Source organism: Lissotriton vulgaris, chromosome 2_1 (assembly GCF_964263255.1).
Source record: "Lissotriton vulgaris chromosome 2_1, aLisVul1.2, whole genome shotgun sequence".
Taxonomy (NCBI): domain Eukaryota; kingdom Metazoa; phylum Chordata; class Amphibia; order Caudata; family Salamandridae; genus Lissotriton; species Lissotriton vulgaris.
In genome coordinates this window covers 1434801701-1434822974 of record NC_141687.1, presented here as the reverse complement: position 1 = coordinate 1434822974, position 21274 = coordinate 1434801701, and the positions used below count along the sequence as shown (strand labels likewise).

The following is a 21274-nucleotide window of genomic DNA, read 5'->3' as shown; positions in this document are numbered from 1 at the left end:
ACTCCTTGATGCGGTGAGGAGTACGGAGGGAGGTTAATATAAAAAATAAAGGGGACGTAAAAGAAAGGAAATAAGCGACGCGCATTGTTTATTAATTGAGCCGTTAAAGGCGCTCGCGCTGCTCGCTTCTCTATGCGCGTTCGATTTCAGCGCGTGTAACAGGAAGGCTTCATGCGGTTCAGTGACGTAACACGCAACGTGTAAAGGAAGTCACGCTGCGTTTCAAGCCTCATTGCGCTCAGTGACAAACGCGCATTTTGGGAAAAGAACCCTGATTGTCCTTGCTCATAGTCAAAAGAACGTAGAGTGAAAGAACGTTCGATTTGCACTGAAGGAAACGCAAATATTGTGAAAAGAATCCTGATTGTCTTTGTTCATAGAGTGAAAGAACGTTCCTGTAGAAGATTAGAACGTGGCTTTGTAAAAAAAAAAGATAGGCAAAGAGAAGCTAATTTAACACAACTATATCTTTATCAATGACATTTCTTTAAAAAAAAATTTATTAAGGACACAATAAAAGATAAGGAGAAGAAAGAGTATATTATACATAAAAAAAAAAAAAGAAAAGGAAAAGAGGAGATAGAAAATGCAAAATGTCACCCAACCAGCATTCTTTTTGATAAGTCCAGGTGAACCAAGTGTGAAATGGCAGAAATGGAAGAAGATTTTTGCGAATTATGCGAGAGTTTGTGGCACAAACCTGAGTGCAGAAAGGAAACATTCTTTACTTTTACACTGTCTAGGAGGTGAAGGGCAAGACGTATTGGAACACTTGCCGGAGCTCACAGCAGCAGAACAGAGAAACTTAAATGAGTACGAAATAGCCATAGAGCAATTAGACCGTCACTATCTTCCAAGATTGAGCACAATAATGGAGAGATACCATTTTGGCTTGAGAGGTCAGAAGAGAGATGAGTCTGTAGAAGACTACGTATCCGCTCTAAGAAAATTGGCGTCTTCATGTAAATTTGGACAAACATTAGAAGAAAGAATATGAGATCAGTTTGTCTTAAAATGTGCTCATGACAGCATTCGTAAAGAGTTATGGCTAAAGGATGAACCACCCTTAGAGGAAGTACTTGTGATAGCAAAGCAAGTCGAACACATGACCAAATGTGTAGATGAACTGAAAGGAGAAAAAGAGAAAATGGTGGAACCTGAGAAGAAAGCCGAATCCAAAGTAGAGAAAGTAGTTTGTCAGGTTCAGAAAGAGGGAAAAGAAGACAGTGGGAAGAATGACAATGTGATGAATAGATTTAATCCGAATTTTAATATGTCTAACAAATTTTCTTGTTTCAGGTGTGCCAATCCCGGGCATTTAGCTAACTCACCAAATTGTCCTGCTTTGAAATCTATTTGCAATGAGTGTGGGAGAAGAGGTCATTTTTCAAAATGTTGTAGGACAAAAGGTTATAAAAGGGATAATACGTACAAGAAATGGGCACAACCACAAGTGAAAACGGTTACGTTTCAGGTTAGTGATGGAGTATTAGAACATCCCACACATTTAGTTAAAGTAGATGATGCCATGATTGAATTTAAATTTGATTCTTGTTCCCAGATCACTATGATTGATGAAGAGCTTCTGCACAAAACCTTTGGAAAAAATGTAAAGCTGTTCAAGAGTGACATCTTACCGCTAGGGTATGGCAGTAAACCCATTAAGATTTTAGGTTATTTTATTGCCACTATGGAATTAGGATGCAGAATCATTCCTGGGAAAATTTATGTTACCAATTTTGGGGATGCACTAATTAGTTGGAGAGACCAACGTGATCTTGGAGTCACACTTGATCCTAATGCCACACCTCAGGTGAGAATTCAGGAAGTAGAAAATCTTGCTGACATGTTTGCTGAAAAATTTCCAACTGTGTTTAAGGACAAGTTAGGATGTTTAATTGGCTATAAGCATTGTATCAAGCTTAAGAAAAATGCTATCCCTATAGTAGCGAAGGTTAGAAGGATTCCACTAGCGGAACAGGTAAAGGTACAAGAAGAGTTAGAAAAGTTAGTTTCAAATAACATTATAGAGCCTGTAGAAGCCACGGAATGGTTGGCTCCCATTGTGGTTGCGAAGAAGCCAACTGGTGAGATTCATTTGTGCATTGACCTAAGAGCGTTAAACAAGGAGGTGGTGGTGGACAGATTTCCGTTACCCAACATAGATGAAATTGTAGGCACATTAGAGGGTGCGAAATACTTCACTACTCTCGATCTGGCATCTGCCTACCACCAGGTTGAACTAGACACTTCTTGTCAGGACTTAACTGCATTTGTAACACCGATGGGTACCTTTAAGTTCAAAAGGATGCCATTTGGATTAATATCAGCTGCCTCGGTATTCCAACGAATCATGACACACATACTTAAAGGTCTTCATGGGGTAAAATGTTACCAGGATGATCTTCTAATATATGGGTCAGACTTGCAAGAACACAATGAGCGTGTGTGTGAAGTGTTGAGAAGATTGGCTGACTCTGGTTTGACTCTTAAGAAGGAGAAGTGTAAATTTGGTTTAGAAGAAGTAAATTACCTAGGGCACTGTATTAAGAGTCAAGGGGTTTTTCCAAAATCGGATTTGGTTGCTTCCATCAGTAATGTTGCAGAACCTATCAATAGAGAAGAGTTATTATCCTTTCTAGGGATGGTAGAATTTTATGGGAAGTTTATCGTACATTTTGCGGACAAGACAAAGAACATGAGGAGACTCACTGGGAAAAGTGTCACTTTTGTCTGGTCAGATGAGTGTAAGAAGGAATTTGAGGGAATAAAAAGAGGAATTGAAGAAAGCTCCATGCTTGCAAGCATTTGTTCCTGGTTTACCCACGTTCATTTTCACTGATGCAAGTGAAAAGGGATTAGGAGCGGTGTTGGTGCAAAATAAACATGACCATGACGCTTTAATTGCATGTGCATCCAGGTGTCTTTGTGGTCCGGAGTTAAACTACTCTGTAATCGAAAAGGAGTCATTAGCGATATATTGGGCACTTAAAAAGTTTAAGAATTTAGTTTGGGGGACTAAATTTATTGTCAAATCTGACCATAAGCCCTTAAAAGAAGTGTTTTGTAAAAAAGGACTAGATTCTATTTCTTCTCGGATTAGAAGGTGGATCATATCTTTACAGGAATTTGACTTTGAAGTTCAGTATTTACCTGGTGTGTCTAACAAGGCTGCTGATTGTTTTTCTAGATTGGTAAAAAGTGATGATACGGGGTGTGAAGATGACTATGTTGATGAAGATGATTATTTAAATGTTTGTGAGGTCACAGAGGGTGTTGTAAGTAAAGAAGAGTGGAAAGAGGAATTGTTAAAGGATGAGGAGTTGGTTAAGGTAATGTCTCTATTAAAAGATAACAAGCGTCTGGACAAACCTTGGTCTCTTGTTTCTCATGAACTTTCAATTTCAGATGACATGCTAACTCGTGGGTTGAGACTTATACCTCCTTTCTCTTTAAGGAAAAAATTGCTCTCTCATGCACACTCTGGTCATTTGGGGATAGTAAAAACCAAGGAGATGGTTCGTACTCAGTTTTGGTGGCCAGGAATGGACTTAGAAATAGAACGTTTGGTTAGGGAATGCGTGGAATGCTGTGCAAGTGATAAGATTCTAAAAGTCAGGCAAATGCCCATGGTATGTAGGGAGTTACCCAATCATCCCTGGGATGAATTGGCAATTGACATTTTAGGGCCTCTTACTAGAGTTTCTGACACCCCCTACCTGATAGTCTTAATTGACTTGTATTCACGGTGGATCGAGGTTCGCGCAGTCAGTGAAATTACTTCTAATTCTGTCATCAAGTTTTTATCTGACATATTCTTGAGAGAGAGTTTCCCGAATAGCTTACTATCAGATAACGGTCCTCAGTTCTGTTCTAGCTTCTTTGAGGACTATCTTAAAAAATGTGGAATAGTACACAAGAGAACATCGTTATATCACCCTGAAACAAATGGTGCAGTTGAGAGGGTCAACCGTACATTGAAAGAATGCATTCAGCTCGCAAGAGCTAGTGGCTTGAATTGGAAGGATGCACTAAGAGAAAGAATAGACGCTTATCGTTGCTCCCCTCACTCGACCACTGGAAAATCTCCCTTTGAACTATTTAGAGGTAGAGTTCCGAACACTATGTGGTGTCCAGGTTGGATGAATATGACGAAGGGATTTGTGGATAATCATGTGGGTGCTTGGAGAGAGAGAGAAATAGAGAAACAAACTTGCAGGAAGGCATATTTCGACAAAATTAAATGTGTTAAATTTCATGAAGTAAAGGTAGGTGACCTTATAAGAATAAAGGCACCTGTAGGGAGAAGGCCTTGGTCCAAGTATACCAATGTTAGGCCTGTCATTAAAGTTTTTGGTAATGCCGTCAAGACACAAGATGGGAGGATTTGGAACAAAAGTCGAGTTGTAGTTATTAGGTCAAAGAACCTTATTCAGTCTGACTCTGATATCAAATCTAATCTGTTTGGCATAAGCAACTCTTCTCGCTCTTGTCACAACTCTTCACCCAGTTCTCGCATGAGGAGTCAAAGGTTACGCAGTGCTCCAATGTACATGAAAGATTATGTCTAAACAATGTTCATTTGTTTCTGCTTATTTATCAGTTTCTTTTATTCCTCTCTTTTACTTAATCTTCTGTTCACTACGTTTTGGTAAAGAAGGGAGATGTGTTATGTTGTGTCTTCTTACCTGTCTTCCTCCTCGCTACATTCTAGTCCCGCTTGCTTAGAATAGGAATGATTCCATGTTCTTAGAATAGGAATGTACATGTGATTCCAGGTCAGTTACGACCTGAAGCTGTTGGTGGATGAGGCGAATAAACTGGACTCTTGGACTACACTTTGTTTCCTTCTCTCTTCATTTTGGGAAACACCACAGTAGGCCTGACTGCTCTCCCAAGCTACCAATCGGGGAGCAGGTGTTATCTTGTGTGTGTAACTCCCTTACCCTGACAAGAGTGGTCGGTTCTGTCTGGCTTAGGTGTATAACCTAGCCATCAGAAACCCCATTTCTAACAAGTGCTAACAGAAGAGTTGTACTTTTTTAATCGGGCCCTCTCATTTGATATCGATATGTAAGGGATACACTCTATCTTGATTATTTTCTTGGGGTATATTTTGATTCCAACCATTGACTATCTAACACGACTGACATGACTCTCACAATTTTTCTGGGCTATATTTCCATAGGCACAATAAGCATTATTTGAAGGCAGAAGCAATACAGACACACGGCAACAGACACATCTCGGTCTTTACTAAGTACAACAAATGTTTAGTCTCTCAGTAATCTTCCAGATTATGTATATACGTTGTTTAGCTCAGGTACCGTTTTCAAAATATTAGGATAAATCACAAAGCTACACATTTTTTTTAATATATATATGGTATGGGATTCGGTGCATCGATTCTAGTTTGCTGTGTAAACGGAATGAGATAAAGAATAGAACACATGTATCATCGAAAATAGAATCCCTTCCCCACCCACGACGATAACCATGCACTTTAGCGTCGGATGTCTGGGATTTGAGGACTCTTCAGGTGCTAGCCCACTAGATGGCCCATGCAGAACGTGGCACGCATATCTTTGGTTTCTGGGATGCACAGCTAACCCTTCTCAGACTTCTGCAGGTACGTCTGCCCGCTCCTAAGAAGATTATGCTAAGCCGGTGGCTTTCTCCCCCACCCACAACTTTAATGAGTGGCTTAATGAAGCTATTTTAGTTAAGAGTTTCAAGAAATCTTACAATGAACAGTGGCTAATTTTTCTCACCGTTAACGGCATGCATTTTGAATTTCGACTTAAAAATGTACGCTTTTTTTTGTTAAGGATACTTAGTAGTAAGTTTTCCTTTCTCTTTTTAATTCCCTTCGCCTTAACTAGCGCTAGCATCTCTTAACCGCCATTTCACGCTTTCTGCCAAACAAAATAAACTATGGCTTTGTTAAGCCGCCGATTTCTAGCTGCTTCGGCGCAGCTGCCCCTTCCGCACTCGCTTTCCTTTGCAAAGAATAAACGCCTCCACTTTTTCTTGTGACTGTTATTTCTTCTTAGATTTCTTTCCATGCCATTTGCATTTGCACCCTTCGCCGTGATACCTGCAGGAGGCTTTGACTGCAAATTCGGCTTCGGATTTTCATGGGTCTGTTCCTACAATTTATGCTGCAGCTGTTGTTTTGATGTTTTATTTTCCAACTGTGCTAGCAGCATTATTTATTTTAGTATGTTTTTGCATTATGCATATTTATCTAAAATCGTTGGAAAGTCTTTCACTTAGTAGATGCGCTTATATGATCAAAACAAAAATATAGCAAAAGGGATCCATGACAATTTAGAAAAATAATCAAGTATCGGCGTTAAAATGCTCTTTACAATTAAGTCGTACAAAATAGTAAGCGAATAACACTATTATTTATATATAAAAATGCAAGATCCAGCCATCAACTGTGATTTCCAAAGTGCTTTTCCACTGAAGTTTGCATGCATATTGAGCAGAAACTTAAAACAAAAAAAACCGTGAAATGCTTCTAACAAAGTTATAGGGACATCTGTTCGAGGATTAGAGAAGCATTCCGTTCTGCCAGACATCCAAATATGTGTCTGAAGAAATATATCCTGTTTTGTCCACAGAAACACAATCCCGTGCTCACAGCTTAATTCTGCATGTGCCAATGCTCGTTAAGGTGCTGTGCAAGAAGCTTGCATTATGCTTAATTGTGAAACGAAAGTTCAAATGGGAGCGTATGCCGATCCGTCGTGCCAGACATGCCCCAGCTGTCTCGGCTACTCTGGTGCTGTCTCAGCGTGCTTTCTGCAGTCCTGGTTACAAGTTCTTTTCCATACCAGCCAGGACAGTTAGGAATAATGCTGCTTAGCTTAAACATAAGTTATCCAAGAGCGATGGGGAAAAGGCAACAGTTTTGCTTAATCGGTCTGTCATAAACATGCCAGTATATGTATGCATTTAGGGCCTTACTACGAGTGGCCTTGTATAGGATTATCACACCAAACAAAATTCGACACCGACTTTATTGGGTTCGAATAAGTATCATCTAGTTCGCATTTTCCCACCAAAACTGGGGCATAAAGTATAGATTTTGGTGCATACCAGACCATAATCGGCATGCCCAACGTATTTACCAAAAAACAATGGTACCTGTGGATTTTTTTTAGACAATAACAATAATACTTATGGTGATAATGTTTGTTGAGCATATTAGCAATATATAGGGGGAGAGGTGTACGAACTCAGAAAACCACTAATAAAGCCCAATGAGTAAATTGCTTTCTTATTTATAAATTCATGTAAAAATGGAGAGAAGGTATAAGGTGTCCAAGTGAAATTAATTTCTAATTTCTCTTGGGACACCTTACAAATTACGCACCATTTTTATGTGCTCAACAAATATCATCAAAATAAGTATTATTGTTATTGTCTCATTTTTTCCACGGGATACCAAAGTTTTTTTTTATGTATAACGTATACCCTGGTTCCTGTAAGTAGGGTGATCCTTGTCTCTCCTGAATGCAATGTATTTACCAGCCATTCCCTGAAGTCAGGGCCGGTCCAGGACTTGTGGGGCCATGGGCGAAAGGGAAGATGTGAGGCCCCTCTAATTTGCATGCGACATCACAAGAAGTGACATCATAGAAAACCAACATCACAAGACTATTGATCTTTGTCATTGCTGAAGAGACGGTGGTGGCGGGGCAGAAAAACAGCATTTACCGCCCGCGAGCAGCGGAACCGATGTCAGCAACATTAGGATAGGTAAACACAGGTCATTTCCCGTCCGCCGCGGAGCGCCGCGCACCGCCATCAAAGTGCGCCCGCCACCACGGCGGCGGGAGCCAATCGAAACCCTCCGCAGTGCCTGATGACGTCCGCCCCGCCCGACATGAACCCCATGGACCCAGCCCTCCACATGCACCCGGTCATGTACCTGCTGCAACACTATCGCCAGATGGGCCGCTGCGGACGCCGCCCCAGGTACGCCAATACACATATGCACCACACAACACACATGCCGACACAGGGCCCAAGCACCACACAGGCATCCTGCTGGGGGCACAACACATCCGCATGGGCACCCACACATCACCCACCTCACAACAAGGCACCCCACAGCATCCGGAACACACAACGTCCGCCAACCAGCAGCAACGTCACGGTCACGGTCACGTCACCGCCGCGGTCAACACATGCGCACCATGCAGAAGGCCGGGCCACACCAAGGCATGGGCAGGGCACAAACATCACAGGGACAGACCACCCACAACCACACTGCACCCCACCGGAGCTACTCACAGGCCAGGTGCTCATCCCGTGTACCCCCATGCACACTAACAAGCACTGTAACAACAAGCACAATACACACACACAGCAACACACAACACACAACCAGGGACACAGGCACTGCAGGATTGGCTGACAATGAACACACAACACCAGTGCACTCACACAGCCCACACAATTGCATACAATCATCCACACAGGGCAAGACAAAACAAACAACAGGCATAAGACTCCTGGCTGACACATGTGTGTCTCACACTATACAGGGGCACACATACATACACTACAAACTTACACCCTTCAAACTGCACACCTCTGCTACACCCAACACCACACATGACATGTAAGCCATGCCACCAGGACTAACATCCAACACAAGATGACCACACATATACACGACTGGGCATACAGAAAGGAACACACAAACATACCGCATGACATCACAGCCAGCAACAAACCCACTGAACAGCAGCACACCTTGTGCTGCCAGTGTCCCCCAACATGACCTGTGAACAGTCTATGCAACAATAGCAAATCACCAACAAGAGAACTGCAGTCCTGTAAAATAGCCATCACAGAGTACAACATCAGTAGTGCCAGAATGGACTGAAGACCCTGTCACCCCTGTCTACAAATCAGATGGCTACAAAGAGCCTTGCAATGTAGAACTGAAAAATAGAGCACGGTATACAGTCAAGCAAATGCAAACAAGAAAAGTACAATAATCAGCAAGGAGACTGATAAAACACACACCAGAAGTACCTGTATTTATTCACAAATTGCTCAGATGTAGCAATACAACATTAGTAGACAACAGCAAGCCACAAAATCATGTACAAATGGTAGAGACTATGCACAGGTGAAACACAAACAAGAAGGCCACAGTCCATGGCAGGGGAGACAGCAAGTATATGAGAGGCTGCACAGGGGAAAGTACAGCACAGCAGAGCAACAGGCCCAGAGTCCATGGCAGGGGAGACAGCAAGTACATGAGAGGCTGCACAGGGGAGAGTACAGCACAGCAGAGCAACAGGCCCAGAGTCCATGGCAGGGGAGAGTACAGCACATCAGAGCAACAGGCTCAGAGCCCATGGCAGGGGAGACAGCAAGTACATGAGAGGCTGCACAGGGGAGAGTACAGCACAGCAGAGCAACAGGCCCAGAGTCCATGGCAGTGGAGAGTACAGCACATCAGAGCAACAGGCCCAGAGTCCATGGCAGGGGAGAGTACAGCACAGCAGAGCAACAGGCCCAGAGTCCATGGCAGGGGAGAGTACAGCACATCAGAGCAACAGGCCCAGAGTCCATGGCGGGGGAGACAGCAAGTACATGAGGGGCTGCACAGGGGAGAGCACAGCACAGTAGAGCAACAGGCCCAGAGTCCATGGCAGGGGAGACAGCAAGTACATGAGCGGCTGCACAGGGGAGAGTACAGCACAGCAGAGCAACAGGCCCAGAGTCCATGGCAGGGGAGAGTACAGCACATCAGAGCAACAGGCTCAGAGCCCATGGCAGGGGAGACAGCAAGTACATGAGAGGCTGCACAGGGGAGAGTACAGCACAGCAGAGCAACAGGCCCAGAGTCCATGGCAGGGGAGAGTACAGCACATCAGAGCAACAGGCCCAGAGTCCATGGCAGGGGAGAGTACAGCACATCAGAGCAACAGGCCCAGAGTCCATGGCCGGGTAGAGTACAGCACAGCAGAGCAACAGGCCCAGAGTCCATGGCAGGGGGAGAGTACAGCACATCAGAGCAACAGGCCCAGAGTCCATGGCTGGGGAGACAGTAAGTACATGAGAGGCTGCACAGGGGAGAGTACAGCACAGCAGAGCAACAGGCCCAGAGTCCATGGCAGGGGAGACAGCAAGTACATGAGGGGCTGCACAGGGGAGAGTACAGCACAGCAGAGCAACAGGCCCATAGTCCATGGCAGGGGAGAGTACAGCACATCAGAGCAACATGCCCAGAGTCCATGGCAGGGGAGAGTACAGCACAGCAGAGCAACAGGCCCAGAGTCCATGGCAGGGGAGCCAGCAAGTACATGAGAGGCTGCACAGGGGAGAGTACAGCACAGCAGAGCAGCAGGCCCAGAGTCCATGGCAGGGGAGAGTACAGCACATCAGAGCAACAGGCCCAGAGTCCATGGCAGGGGAGAGTACAGCACAGCAGAGCAACAGGCCCAGAGTCCATGGCAGGGGAGACAGCAAGTACATGAGAGGCTGCACAAGGGAGAGTACAGCACAGCAGAGCAACAGACCCAGAGTCCATGGCAGGGGAGAGTACAGCACATCAGAGCAACAGGCCCAGAGTCCATGGCAGGGGAGAGTACAGCACATCAGAGCAACAGGCCCAGAGTCCATGGCAGGGGAGACAGTAAGTACATGAGAGGCTGCACAGGGGAGAGTACAGCACAGTAGAGCAACAGGCCCAGAGTCCATGGCAGGGGAGAGTACAGCACATCAGAGCAACAGGCACAGAGTCCATGGCAGGGGAGAGTACAGCACATCAGAGCAACAGGCCCAGAGTCCATGGCAGGGGAGAGTACAGCACATCAGAGCAACAGGCACAGAGTCCATGGCAGGGGAGAGTACAGCACAGCAGAGCAACAGGCCCAGAGTCCATGGCAGGGGAGAGTACAGCACAGCAGAGCAACAGGCCCAGAGTCCATGGCAGGGGAGACAGCAAGTACATGAGCGGCTGCACAGGGGAGAGTACAGCACAGCAGAGCAACAGGCCCAGAGTCCATGGCAGGGGAGAGTACAGCACATCAGAGCAACAGGCTCAGAGCCCATGGCAGGGGAGACAGCAAGTACATGAGAGGCTGCACAGGGGAAAGTACAGCACAGCAGAGTAACAGGCCCAGAGTCCATGGCAGGGGAGAGTACAGCACATCAGAGCAACAGGCCCAGAGTCCATGGCAGGGGAGAGTACAGCACATCAGAGCAACAGGCCCAGAGTCCATGGCCGGGTAGAGTACAGCACAGCAGAGCAACAGGCCCAGAGTCCATGGCAGGGGAGAGTACAGCACATCAGAGCAACAGGCCCAGAGTCCATGGCTGGGGAGACAGTAAGTACATGAGAGGCTGCACAGGGGAGAGTACAGCACAGCAGAGCAACAGGCCCAGAGTCCATGGCAGGGGAGACAGCAAGTACATGAGGGGCTGCACAGGGGAGAGTACAGCACAGCAGAGCAACAGGCCCATAGTCCATGGCAGGGGAGAGTACAGCACATCAGAGCAACATGCCCAGAGTCCATGGCAGGGGAGAGTACAGCACAGCAGAGCAACAGGCCCAGAGTCCATGGCAGGGGAGCCAGCAAGTACATGAGAGGCTGCACAGGGGAGAGTACAGCACAGCAGAGCAACAGGCCCAGAGTCCATGGCAGGGGAGAGTACAGCACATCAGAGCAACAGGCCCAGAGTCCATGGCAGGGGAGAGTACAGCACAGCAGAGCAACAGGCCCAGAGTCCATGGCAGGGGAGACAGCAAGTACATGAGAGGCTGCACAAGGGAGAGTACAGCACAGCAGAGCAACAGACCCAGAGTCCATGGCATGGGAGAGTACAGCACATCAGAGCAACAGGCCCAGAGTCCATGGCAGGGGAGAGTACAGCACATCAGAGCAACAGGCCCAGAGTCCATGGCAGGGGAGACAGTAAGTACATGAGAGGCTGCACAGGGGAGAGTACAGCACAGTAGAGCAACAGGCCCAGAGTCCATGGCAGGGGAGAGTACAGCACATCAGAGCAACAGGCACAGAGTCCATGGCAGGGGAGAGTACAGCACAGCAGAGCAACAGGCCCAGAGTCCATGGCAGGTGAGAGTATGGCACATCAGAGCAACAGGCCCAGAGTCCATGGCAGGGGAGCCAGCAAGTACATGAGAGGCTGCACAGTGGAGAGTACAGCACAGCAGAGCAACATGCCCAGAGTCCATGGCAGGGGAGAGTACAGCACATCAGATCAACAGGCCCAGAGTCTATGGCAGGGGAGAGTACATCACAGCAGAGCAACAGGGCCAGCAACACACACAGGTCGCAAACAATGGTCTTCACTAGCACACTTGTGTCGGGCACAGGCGCATGAGTATGTTGACAAATCACTCCTGGCTGTCATGCGGACTGGGACCTGGCTGTGTTTTGTGGACAGCAGGCCCACTTGACTGGGCTGAAAGAGACCTGTGTGATGTGGTAATAACAGAGGGCCTGCAAGGTGGAGGGCTGTGTGGACCAGGTGGCACAGTGGCACGTGGAGGTGGAGTCATGCAGACCCCTGACACAGTGTGGGGGGGAGAGGTTGGAGGGGTGCCCTTCCACTTTTTGGGTACATGAAATGGCTTCCCTGTCTTGGGGCTGATGGGAATTAGTGATGACACAATAGGTACACACACCAACTGTCCCACATCAGGGGCAGACACTGGCACTACCTTTGGTGATGTGCTTGATCCTGCAGAACACTTGGGCTGGCTACGCCTCTGGACCACCTTACCCTCTCTGGAAGGTGTACCCCCTACAGTGCCCACCTTCCCACTTCCCCCAGGGGTGGTGTCTACAGTGCCCTCCTACCCCTTCTTGCTAGGGCTGGTCACAACACTGCCCTCCTTTCCCTTGATCACTGGACTGGACACAACACTGGCCTCCTTTCCCTTAATCACTGGCCTGGACACAACACTGGCCTCCTTTCCCCTGATCACTGGCCTGGACACAACACTGGCCTCCTTTCCCTTAATCACTGGCCTGGACACAACACTGGCCTCCTTTCCCTTAATCACTGGGCTGGTCACAACAGGGCTCTCCTCTGCCTCAATGACTGGGCTGGTCACAACAGGGCTCTCCTCCACCTTCCTCAATGTACTCTGTTTTGGGGTTGATGTGGTGGGTGGTTGTGTCCCTGTGCTCCCCCCAGGTGTACCCATGACATGCCACACATCCTCTGTGGGCATAGGAGAGTCAATTACTGGAGATGCCTCTGCAGCAAATGAGCCTGATGTCTGCCACAATGATCTTCTGGCATTGCTCTTCTGTGACTTTTCCTTGTCTGTGCATATTGGGGGGGCCCTGCTCTTCTTTGGGGATGGAGTCTGTGGACGGGATTGTTTTGTTTGTGTCTGACGTGTGCTCCTAGTGTTGTATCTTTTAGGTGATGTAAGTGCCAAGTGGTCACTGTGATCTGATGTGGCCACTGAATGGCTGGTCGTCACAGGCACATGAGCTGCAATGGGAGCATGTGCCTGTTGGAGGGCTGACGTGACTGTGGCTGACAATGCCTGGACTGTACGGTGTAGCCCACCCACGTCAGAGTGTATGCCCTCCATGAATGCAATTACCTGGCCTAATTTGTTCTCGTGGGCACTGAAGGCATTGAGCAGGGCGGTCTGGCCCATGCAAAGTTGGCGCAGGAGCTCTATGCACTCTGCACTGAGGGCAGCAGGGGGGACAGGTGCAGGGGCAGCGGTGCCATGTGTGAATGTCACTCTTCCCCTCTTAGTAACACAGATACGGCCAGCACCAGAGGAAGTGGATGGGAGGCTGGGAACTGGCCGCTGGTTGTCAGATGCAGCAGCAGACTCCCCATCCCCTGTGCCTGCTAACATGGATGCATTACCGCTGGCATCAGATGAAGTGGTACTCTGTCTCTCAGCCACGGATTCCTCCTGCATACTCCTGTCACCCTCAGATGCGCTGGTGTGCTCACTGTCACTTGGCTCAGTCTCATTTGGCTCCGCTGCCGCTGTCGTGCTGGTCTCGCCGCCACTTGTCTCTGGATCATGTTCCGCCGTGGTGTCTTGCGATTCTGCATTAGTGAGAGAAACAGAGTTGTGTAAGTGTCATCATCTGGTCACACGATTACAGATCAATGCAGCACTGTACAGGCCTTGAGCTACATGGTAACCATCACACCCTGCAATCACTATGCAGCTACACACTATAAAGTCCACAACAGTGCCTGTCATGCAGACAAACTGCCTGGAGTGAGGCATGTCGATGCCACACAGCACAACACCCTGCCCGTGGATGGAGTGCCCCCACCCCACATAGACCTGCCCCATGGACATGATGTGGCCACAACACTCATCACCACTGACAGCCCTACAGGGAACCAGAGGGGACCACACACACCTGTACTGACTACACATGCCACAATGCCAACCAGGCCATAGCAAGCACCATGTGCCAATCTGGGTTCACATTGTCGTCGGATGTGCGGGCCTCAAACATCATGGTGCATGCAAAGTAGACAGACATTGAGTCACACTCATGAAGGGGACTCTGCAGTTCGGCACAATATGGGCTCCCTACACCATCCCAATTAAGAGTGACCATGTGGCCACAATAAATCTTTCAAGGATTGAGGACTGCAGGCAGGAGCAGCACAGTAAGGCCATGGTGGGCCAATGCCTCATACAGGCACACATCACAGTCGCCACTCACATCACACATCACAGCATGGCAACACACGCACATCACATGTGTCACCGCTGCCACAGGCCCTGTACACATGCATCCACTCCCAGACACACTATCCCTCCCCAGATACTCACCATCTCTGTCTTGCAGCTGATGCCCCTTCAGACGTGCATCCAGGTCTGGATTGGTCACTGCCAGTATGCGTCCCATCTGAGGAGTCATGGTGCGCCGTACCAAACGCCCTGGGCGTGGTAGCATCCCCAAGGTCATCTCTGCCACTTGCTTAGCCAGCCGGCTGATGTCGTCCCACCTCTTGTGACAGTGTATGTGTCTTCTGTTTGATACCCCCAGGGCTCGCACCTTTGCTTCTATGGCCCTCCACACGGCCTTACGTTGGTGTGCCTTGAGCTGCAGGTAGGAGAGTAAAGAAGGGCAAAAGAACATTTATGAAATGTGAGATGTCAGCAGCTATCAGTACAGCAGCCAGACACTGACTCAGGACTCACAGTAACCTCCCTCCCTCCCGAACTGGGGGTACCCTTACGAGGGCACTCTGCATGGCATAAACATTAGTGAATGCATGCACACATTGTGGTTCCTAGTCTCCATGATAATCACACAAATGTATGATGCCTCAACACAAATGCATCAACAGCAGTGTGTAATTCAGTAATTGTAGAGGCCACTGATGGGGCATATCTAATATTCAGTGTGAAGCAACTGTAGCAAGTAAGTCGGCTGATGTTCAACGTTTGGCTGTGCAGCCAGTGAACCTACTCTGTGGGTCACACTGACTCTGACTACAGGGGCACCCACAAATGTCCTCACAAGCATTCACTGTCCTGTCATCTAAAAGGATAACAACCGTTGGTCCTGTATGGCCGACAATGTAACACACCCCACTCACACATACGAGTACAGGGCTAGAAAAGAGTTGCATTGCAACACACACACTCCCTCGAGCTGGAGACAGCTTGTCTGTCAGTGTTTGTCATCACCCCACAACCCCAATCATATAATGCAGCATGACCACTACACGTCTGACACCACCCTGCCCTACAGCTCCCTTCATGGTGACTTACCACAACATTGGGCTCACCGAACAGCCATGGGTACTGTGCCAGCACCTCGTCCACAAGGACATCCAGCTCCTCACTCGTGAATGGACTGGCATGGATCTTATCTGTTCTTGACATCCCTGTGGATATGGCAGACCTGTGGCGGAAGTGAGTTGTGAGGGGTCTGAGACAGCAGGCTCTTGGGACAGCAGCATGACAGGGTCCCAGTCAGCAGGCTCTTGGGGCAGCAGCAGGACAGGGTCCCAGTCAGCAGGCTCTTGGGGCAGCAGCAGGACAGGGTCCCAGTCAGCAGGCTCTGTGAGCAGTGGAAATGTGAGGCTCACACCCACAGATTTATAGCCCCCTGGGGTCGTTTGGAAGCTTAAAAAAAACTACAATTGGTTGTCCTGGTCTGCATTATTCAAAAGCATCCAATGACCGCCTCTGCGGTAGCGGAGCACACCTTCCGCGATTTTCAAATCTGCAACATGCCACCGCCATCATCGCTGCCATTGGCCGCATGCAATGCTCCAAGGCTGTGATGCACCGCGGGTGCCCGGGGTGCGCTACCGCGATGGTGCATCATTCAAAAGCATCCAATGTCCACCTCCGCGGCAGCGGAGCACACCTTCTGCGATTTTCAAATCTGCAACGTGCCACTGCCATCATCGCTGCCATTGGCCGCATGGAATGCTCCAGGGCTGTGTCACACCGCGGGTGCCCGGGGTGCGCTACCACGATGGTGCATCATTCAAAAGCATCCAATGACCACCTCCGCGGTTGCAAAGCACACCTTCCGCGATTTTCAAATCTGCATCATGCCACCGCCATCATCGCTGCCATTGGCTGCATGCAATGCCCCATGGCGGTGATACACCGCCGGGGCCCGGCGGTAGGTACCGCGACTCATGCGGCAGAGCATACCCACCGCCATATACACATGTCCATATGCCAATGGCTACCTTGTCTGGGGAGATGGTGGTGCTGGGGTCATACTGCGGGGGCCCGGCGGTAGGTACCGCGACTCATGCGGCGGAGCATACCCACCACCATATACACATGTCCGTATGCCAATGGCTATCTTGTCTGGGGAGATGGTGGTGCTGGGGTCACACCGCCGGTGCCCGCCGGTAGGTACTGCCGTTTTTGTACCCATTGGTGAGTATGTCAATCAAGGACACTGTATCAGTACCCTGCAGCAACATGGTGAAGGGGACATCATTGTACACACGATGCCACACAGCCATGTCATCCACAGGTGGACGCACGTTCAGTGTGAGTCACTTTGGCCTGTGGTTCAGCCATTTTAGTGACACATTTGATGGCTGATGATGATTGACAGACTTCAGCTGTTGTAAATGATGTCATGACGTTTAATGTGTTGTGGGTCAATGCAGACCTTGACCTGGCTGGTGTCACCGCATTGTATCGGACCAGACTTCTGCTTTCACAACTGCTCATGCACACAACCGGAAGTGTTCCTGCTACTGTGATCATTGTGTTGATGAATGTGTTTTGACTTTACATGATGCCTTGAGGTGTGGCAGGTACAGCAGATGGGTATGATAGACATAGTAAGTCACAATACATTGGCGGGTCTTGCTGCACCTTGTCTGCACATGTGAATTGTTCATCCATTATATCTGCATTCACAGTCCCAGATGTGTTTGTGACACTTGTGTATTGTCATTGGAGAGGTGTGCCCTCTGTGTGTAGCTATTGGCTAGCCATGTAACCTGATGTGCCATGCATCTCTCTGGCACTCGTTATTTTCCCATGACATCATTGATGTTTTGTGCTATGCCCATCTCATGATGCTTGTCACTGACATTTTCATTTCACTCCTCAACTAGGAGGAGGCCGAATCTCCTACGTCAACTAACAGTGCTGGAGGACATGGAGAATGAGGCAATCATCAGGAAATTCAGGCTGGACAGACCAACATTGAAGATCCTGTGTGATCTATTGAGCCCCACCTGCAGCCTCGCTGTCACTATCCTACGGCATTCCCACCCACCTACAAGGTGATGGCAGCACTCCACTTTTTTGTGACTGGTTCCTTCCAGGAGACCGTGGCTAACGCTGGGGGGATGTCGCAGCCCATGTTCAGCATGGTGCTGCGGGATGTTCTTGCGGCCATGATGCTATATCGCAATCGCTACATACATTTCCCCAGGGGACGTGAATTGGCTGCCGTGAAGGGTGACTTCTATCCCCTTGGGAGCATCCCACATGTAGTTGGTGCCATCGATTGCACCCATGTAGGTCTGTTGCCAACGCAGGCGATGGAGCACATTTATCGGAACCGCAAACACTACCACTCCATGAATGTGCAGGTGGTCTGCCTTGCGGACATGACCATATCATATGTGTGTGCAAAGTATCCAGGTTCGGCACATGATTCGTACATCATGAGGAACAGCATGGTGCCACGGATGATGGAGAATCTGCATCCCGAACGTGCCTGGATTGTGGGTGGGTATCACTACTACTATGGCGTGCTGTGTGTCACTTGCTGCACTCTGGCTGTACAACATTGCAATGTGTGATTGTCATACACAGGTGACTCAGCATATCCCAGTCGCCCATGGATGTTGAGCCCACTCCGGAATCCCCGGACCCCAGCACACATCCACTACAATGAGTCCCATGGCAGGACCCGACGGGTAATTGAGCGGACTTTCGGCCTGTTGAAGTCAAGGTTCCGGTGCCTTGACTGGACCGGAGGCGCACTGGCATACTCGCCTGGGAAGGTGTGCAAGATCTTTGTGGCATGCTGTATGCTGCACAACCTGGCCATCCACAGGGGTGTCCCCCTGCTCCTGGACGATGGTGATGAACCAGGGCCACCACCTGCTCAGGGACCTGAATCCAGTGATGAGGACAGTGGAGAGGAGGAAGGAGTTGACCTGCGCCAACAGCTCATTGAACGCTACTTCACTTGAAGGTGGCTGACAAGGTACAACGTGTACATTGTCTGGTGTGGTTGCTCTTGTTATTAAGGGCTAGGCGCGGATGTAACCGATAGGCACATGTTCTGTCACCCATGTGTGTTATTTGTGAAATTGACGTTCCATACCGAGATGTATGTTGGACTGTATTTGTGCACATCTGCTATTCATTGTGTAGTATGCCTGTGATGTCTTGGATATTTTTGTGCAGTGATCTGTGTGTTGCCACAATGAGACCAGTGACTGTTGTTCTGTTGTGTCTCCCTAGGTGCTACATAGGGTTCCTGCCCTGCATACTGTACATCATTTGTACATATCATGGACATTATCAACAATGTAAATGCTGCACTAAAGAATTCACTACACAAAATCTTGTGCGTCAGGTATTTTATTTTGGGAGTGGACATGTGGTTGGTGCGGTAATATTTACATGAAGGTGTGGAATGAGCAGTGAGTTGACAGTCATGTTCAATGAGATGCAAGAGTAGACACCACATGGATGTGGTGACCCAGTCCAACAGAGAGGTGCCATTGCCAGGGCAATGTGGGGAAAGATAGTCCAAACAATGAATGCAGTTGGGAAGAGGGTTGTCTTCACAGCTGGCTCCGTGACTGGCGTGTGGTAGGTGCTTTGCCTCCAGAGACTCCCAGGCTCTTCTTTGGACGCCCCATAGATCTTTTGGGCGGTGGGGGGCCTGCTGAATGGCCAGCGGCGTCAGGGGACTCGTCCCTCTCTGTTGGCGCAGGGGAGGATGGTGCACTGTCATCCTGCGGTGCAACAGAAGGGGACGGAGGTGGTGGTTGGGACACAGGCCTGTCCCTCTGCAACGCCACTTGCTGGCCCATGAGGTCCGCCATCTGTCCCAGGCGGTTATCGATGGACCTCATCAGCAGGATGAGCTCCCTCAATAGTTCATCAGACCGGCCACTTTGTCCCTGGACCTCTTGGTAGGCCTCCACAACTCTGGTGAAGTGGTCCAGGGATGGTGTCCACTCCTCCCGAGGTCTGGTGGTGACCCTGGCCCTCCCACCTGCTCTGCTGCCATAGACCTCTTCCCTCACCACTGGGGGGCCACGCACTCTATCCCTGCCCTCCACAGGTGTTGCTGTGGGATGGTCATCCCTAGGGACAGGGAGGGTGCTGCAGGTGGTACTGGTGGTACTGGTGGTGTTGGTGGCAGTGGCGACGGTGGTGGTTGCGGTGACTGCAGGGGTCTGCTGCGTTGTAGTGGCAGCAGAGGTGGTGGTGGGGAGGATGGGGGCCTGGGACCTCTGGATCTGTGGCACACCAGATGGGCCGGCCTGGAGCTCATCATCCAAACTGTCCTGGGAGTCCACATCTGAGAGTCCATGTGCCGGGGGTGGAGACTGGCTCTGCTGGTCGTTGGTGTGGTCCTCAGCAGTGAGTTCTTCGTCACCTGTGGAGTAGATGGGGAGCGGTCAGTGTTTGTGTCATTTGCGTATCATCATCTGTCTGTACACTAGTTAGATATTGTTGGACCTGGGCCTCTTGGCAGGGTCATCCCTAAACTTTTTGCCTTCCTCCAATACTCTCTCTGACCTATTTTGTTTGGTTTAATGACTCTGGACACTTTACCACTGCTGACCAGTGCTAAAGTGCATATGCTCTCCCTACCGAAAATTGTACATGTGGTTGAGGTCCATGATTGGTTCATTGGATTTACTGTTAGTCCCTAGTAAAGTGCACCAGGAGTGCCAGGGCTTGTAAATGCCAATACTGCTAGTGGGCCTGCAGCGCTGGTTGCGCCACCCACAGAAGCAGCCTTAAAATGTGTCTAGGGTCTGCCATTGCAGAACCTGCGTGCAGTCTGGTACTGTCCTGCTGGCTGGGCAAATGCACACACTTGCCCACCCCTAAACCTTCCCTTAACTTCATATTAGTCACCCCTATGGTAGGCCTGAGGGCAGGGTGCATTGTAAGTGTAAGGTAGGACAAGCCCTGATGTGTGTGGCATGTCCTAATAGTGAACGACAACCAAATTCGTTTTTCACTATTGCAAGGCTACCTGCTCCCTTTAGGCCAGAATGGGCTGCTGGAATTATTACACTCTATAAACCCAGCAGGCTCAGGGAGCATGGTAGAAAATAATGTTTAGTATGCCTGAACTCAGAATAATAAAATACTTCTTTTAGTAAAGTTTATTTTAATATCCTGGGTTTGCAAATGCTACTTTTAGAAAGCTAGCATTTGCTTGTCTAACCATTTCAGCCCGCCTCTGCTTTTGTGTGTATCTGACTGTCTGAGTTGTGTGAGTGACAGGGCTGGGAGTTGACAGGTGGTGAATAGCAGGATGACACCTTAGTGGGAGGTGGGAGTTTCCCTGAATGATGCATCAGGCTGTGCTCTGCCTCCACAATGCTGGCTCCGCCCTCCTGGGGAGCGACTGATGACTCAGCCTGCACCTGGCCCAGGAAGGACCGAAGCTTGTCAACAAAGTGCTCAAGCTGCCCCTGTCTTCACAATGCTGGCTCCGCCCCCCTGGTGAGCGGCTGATGTGCCTGCCCTCACACTGAATGCAGAAGCAGAAGTACCCACCACAAG

General features: G+C 49.0%; 2 protein-coding genes across 2 annotated transcripts in view; both read right to left on the bottom strand.

Moving 5' to 3' along the window:
• Positions 1 to 4122: 4122 nt before the first annotated feature.
• LOC147732714 (uncharacterized) lies at positions 4123 to 15146 on the bottom strand. The gene is made up of 3 exons (XM_086954308.1): positions 14837 to 15146; positions 13622 to 14088; positions 4123 to 4182 (listed from the first exon to the last, which is right to left on the bottom strand). Exons 1-3 carry the CDS (start codon positions 15144 to 15146, stop codon positions 4123 to 4125), a joined length of 837 nt encoding a protein of 278 aa, XP_086810434.1.
• Positions 15147 to 19305: 4159 nt separating this feature from the next.
• The window catches only part of LOC147732713 (uncharacterized), a 36218-nt gene continuing 34249 nt past the window's right edge, over positions 19306 to 21274 (bottom strand). The window contains exon 2 of the mRNA XM_086954307.1: positions 19306 to 20129. Within this exon, the coding sequence (XP_086810433.1) occupies positions 19306 to 20129 (824 nt within the window). The remainder of the gene's footprint in view (positions 20130 to 21274) is intronic.

Bases quoted from the DNA above. Each gene is read 5' to 3' on its own strand.
- LOC147732714 (XM_086954308.1), bottom strand. From the start codon at position 15,146: ATGTTCTTTTGCCCTTCTTTACTCTCCTACCTGCAGCTCAAGGCACAC. The intron at 14,089-14,836 runs GTGAGTATCTGG...TCACTAATGCAG, and splicing joins TCAGCTGCAAGACAGAGATG to AATCGCAAGACACCACGGCG. The intron at 4,183-13,621 runs GTAATTGCATTC...TCTCTCTCCAAG, and splicing joins ACGAGAACAAATTAGGCCAG to CACCCACATGATTATCCACA.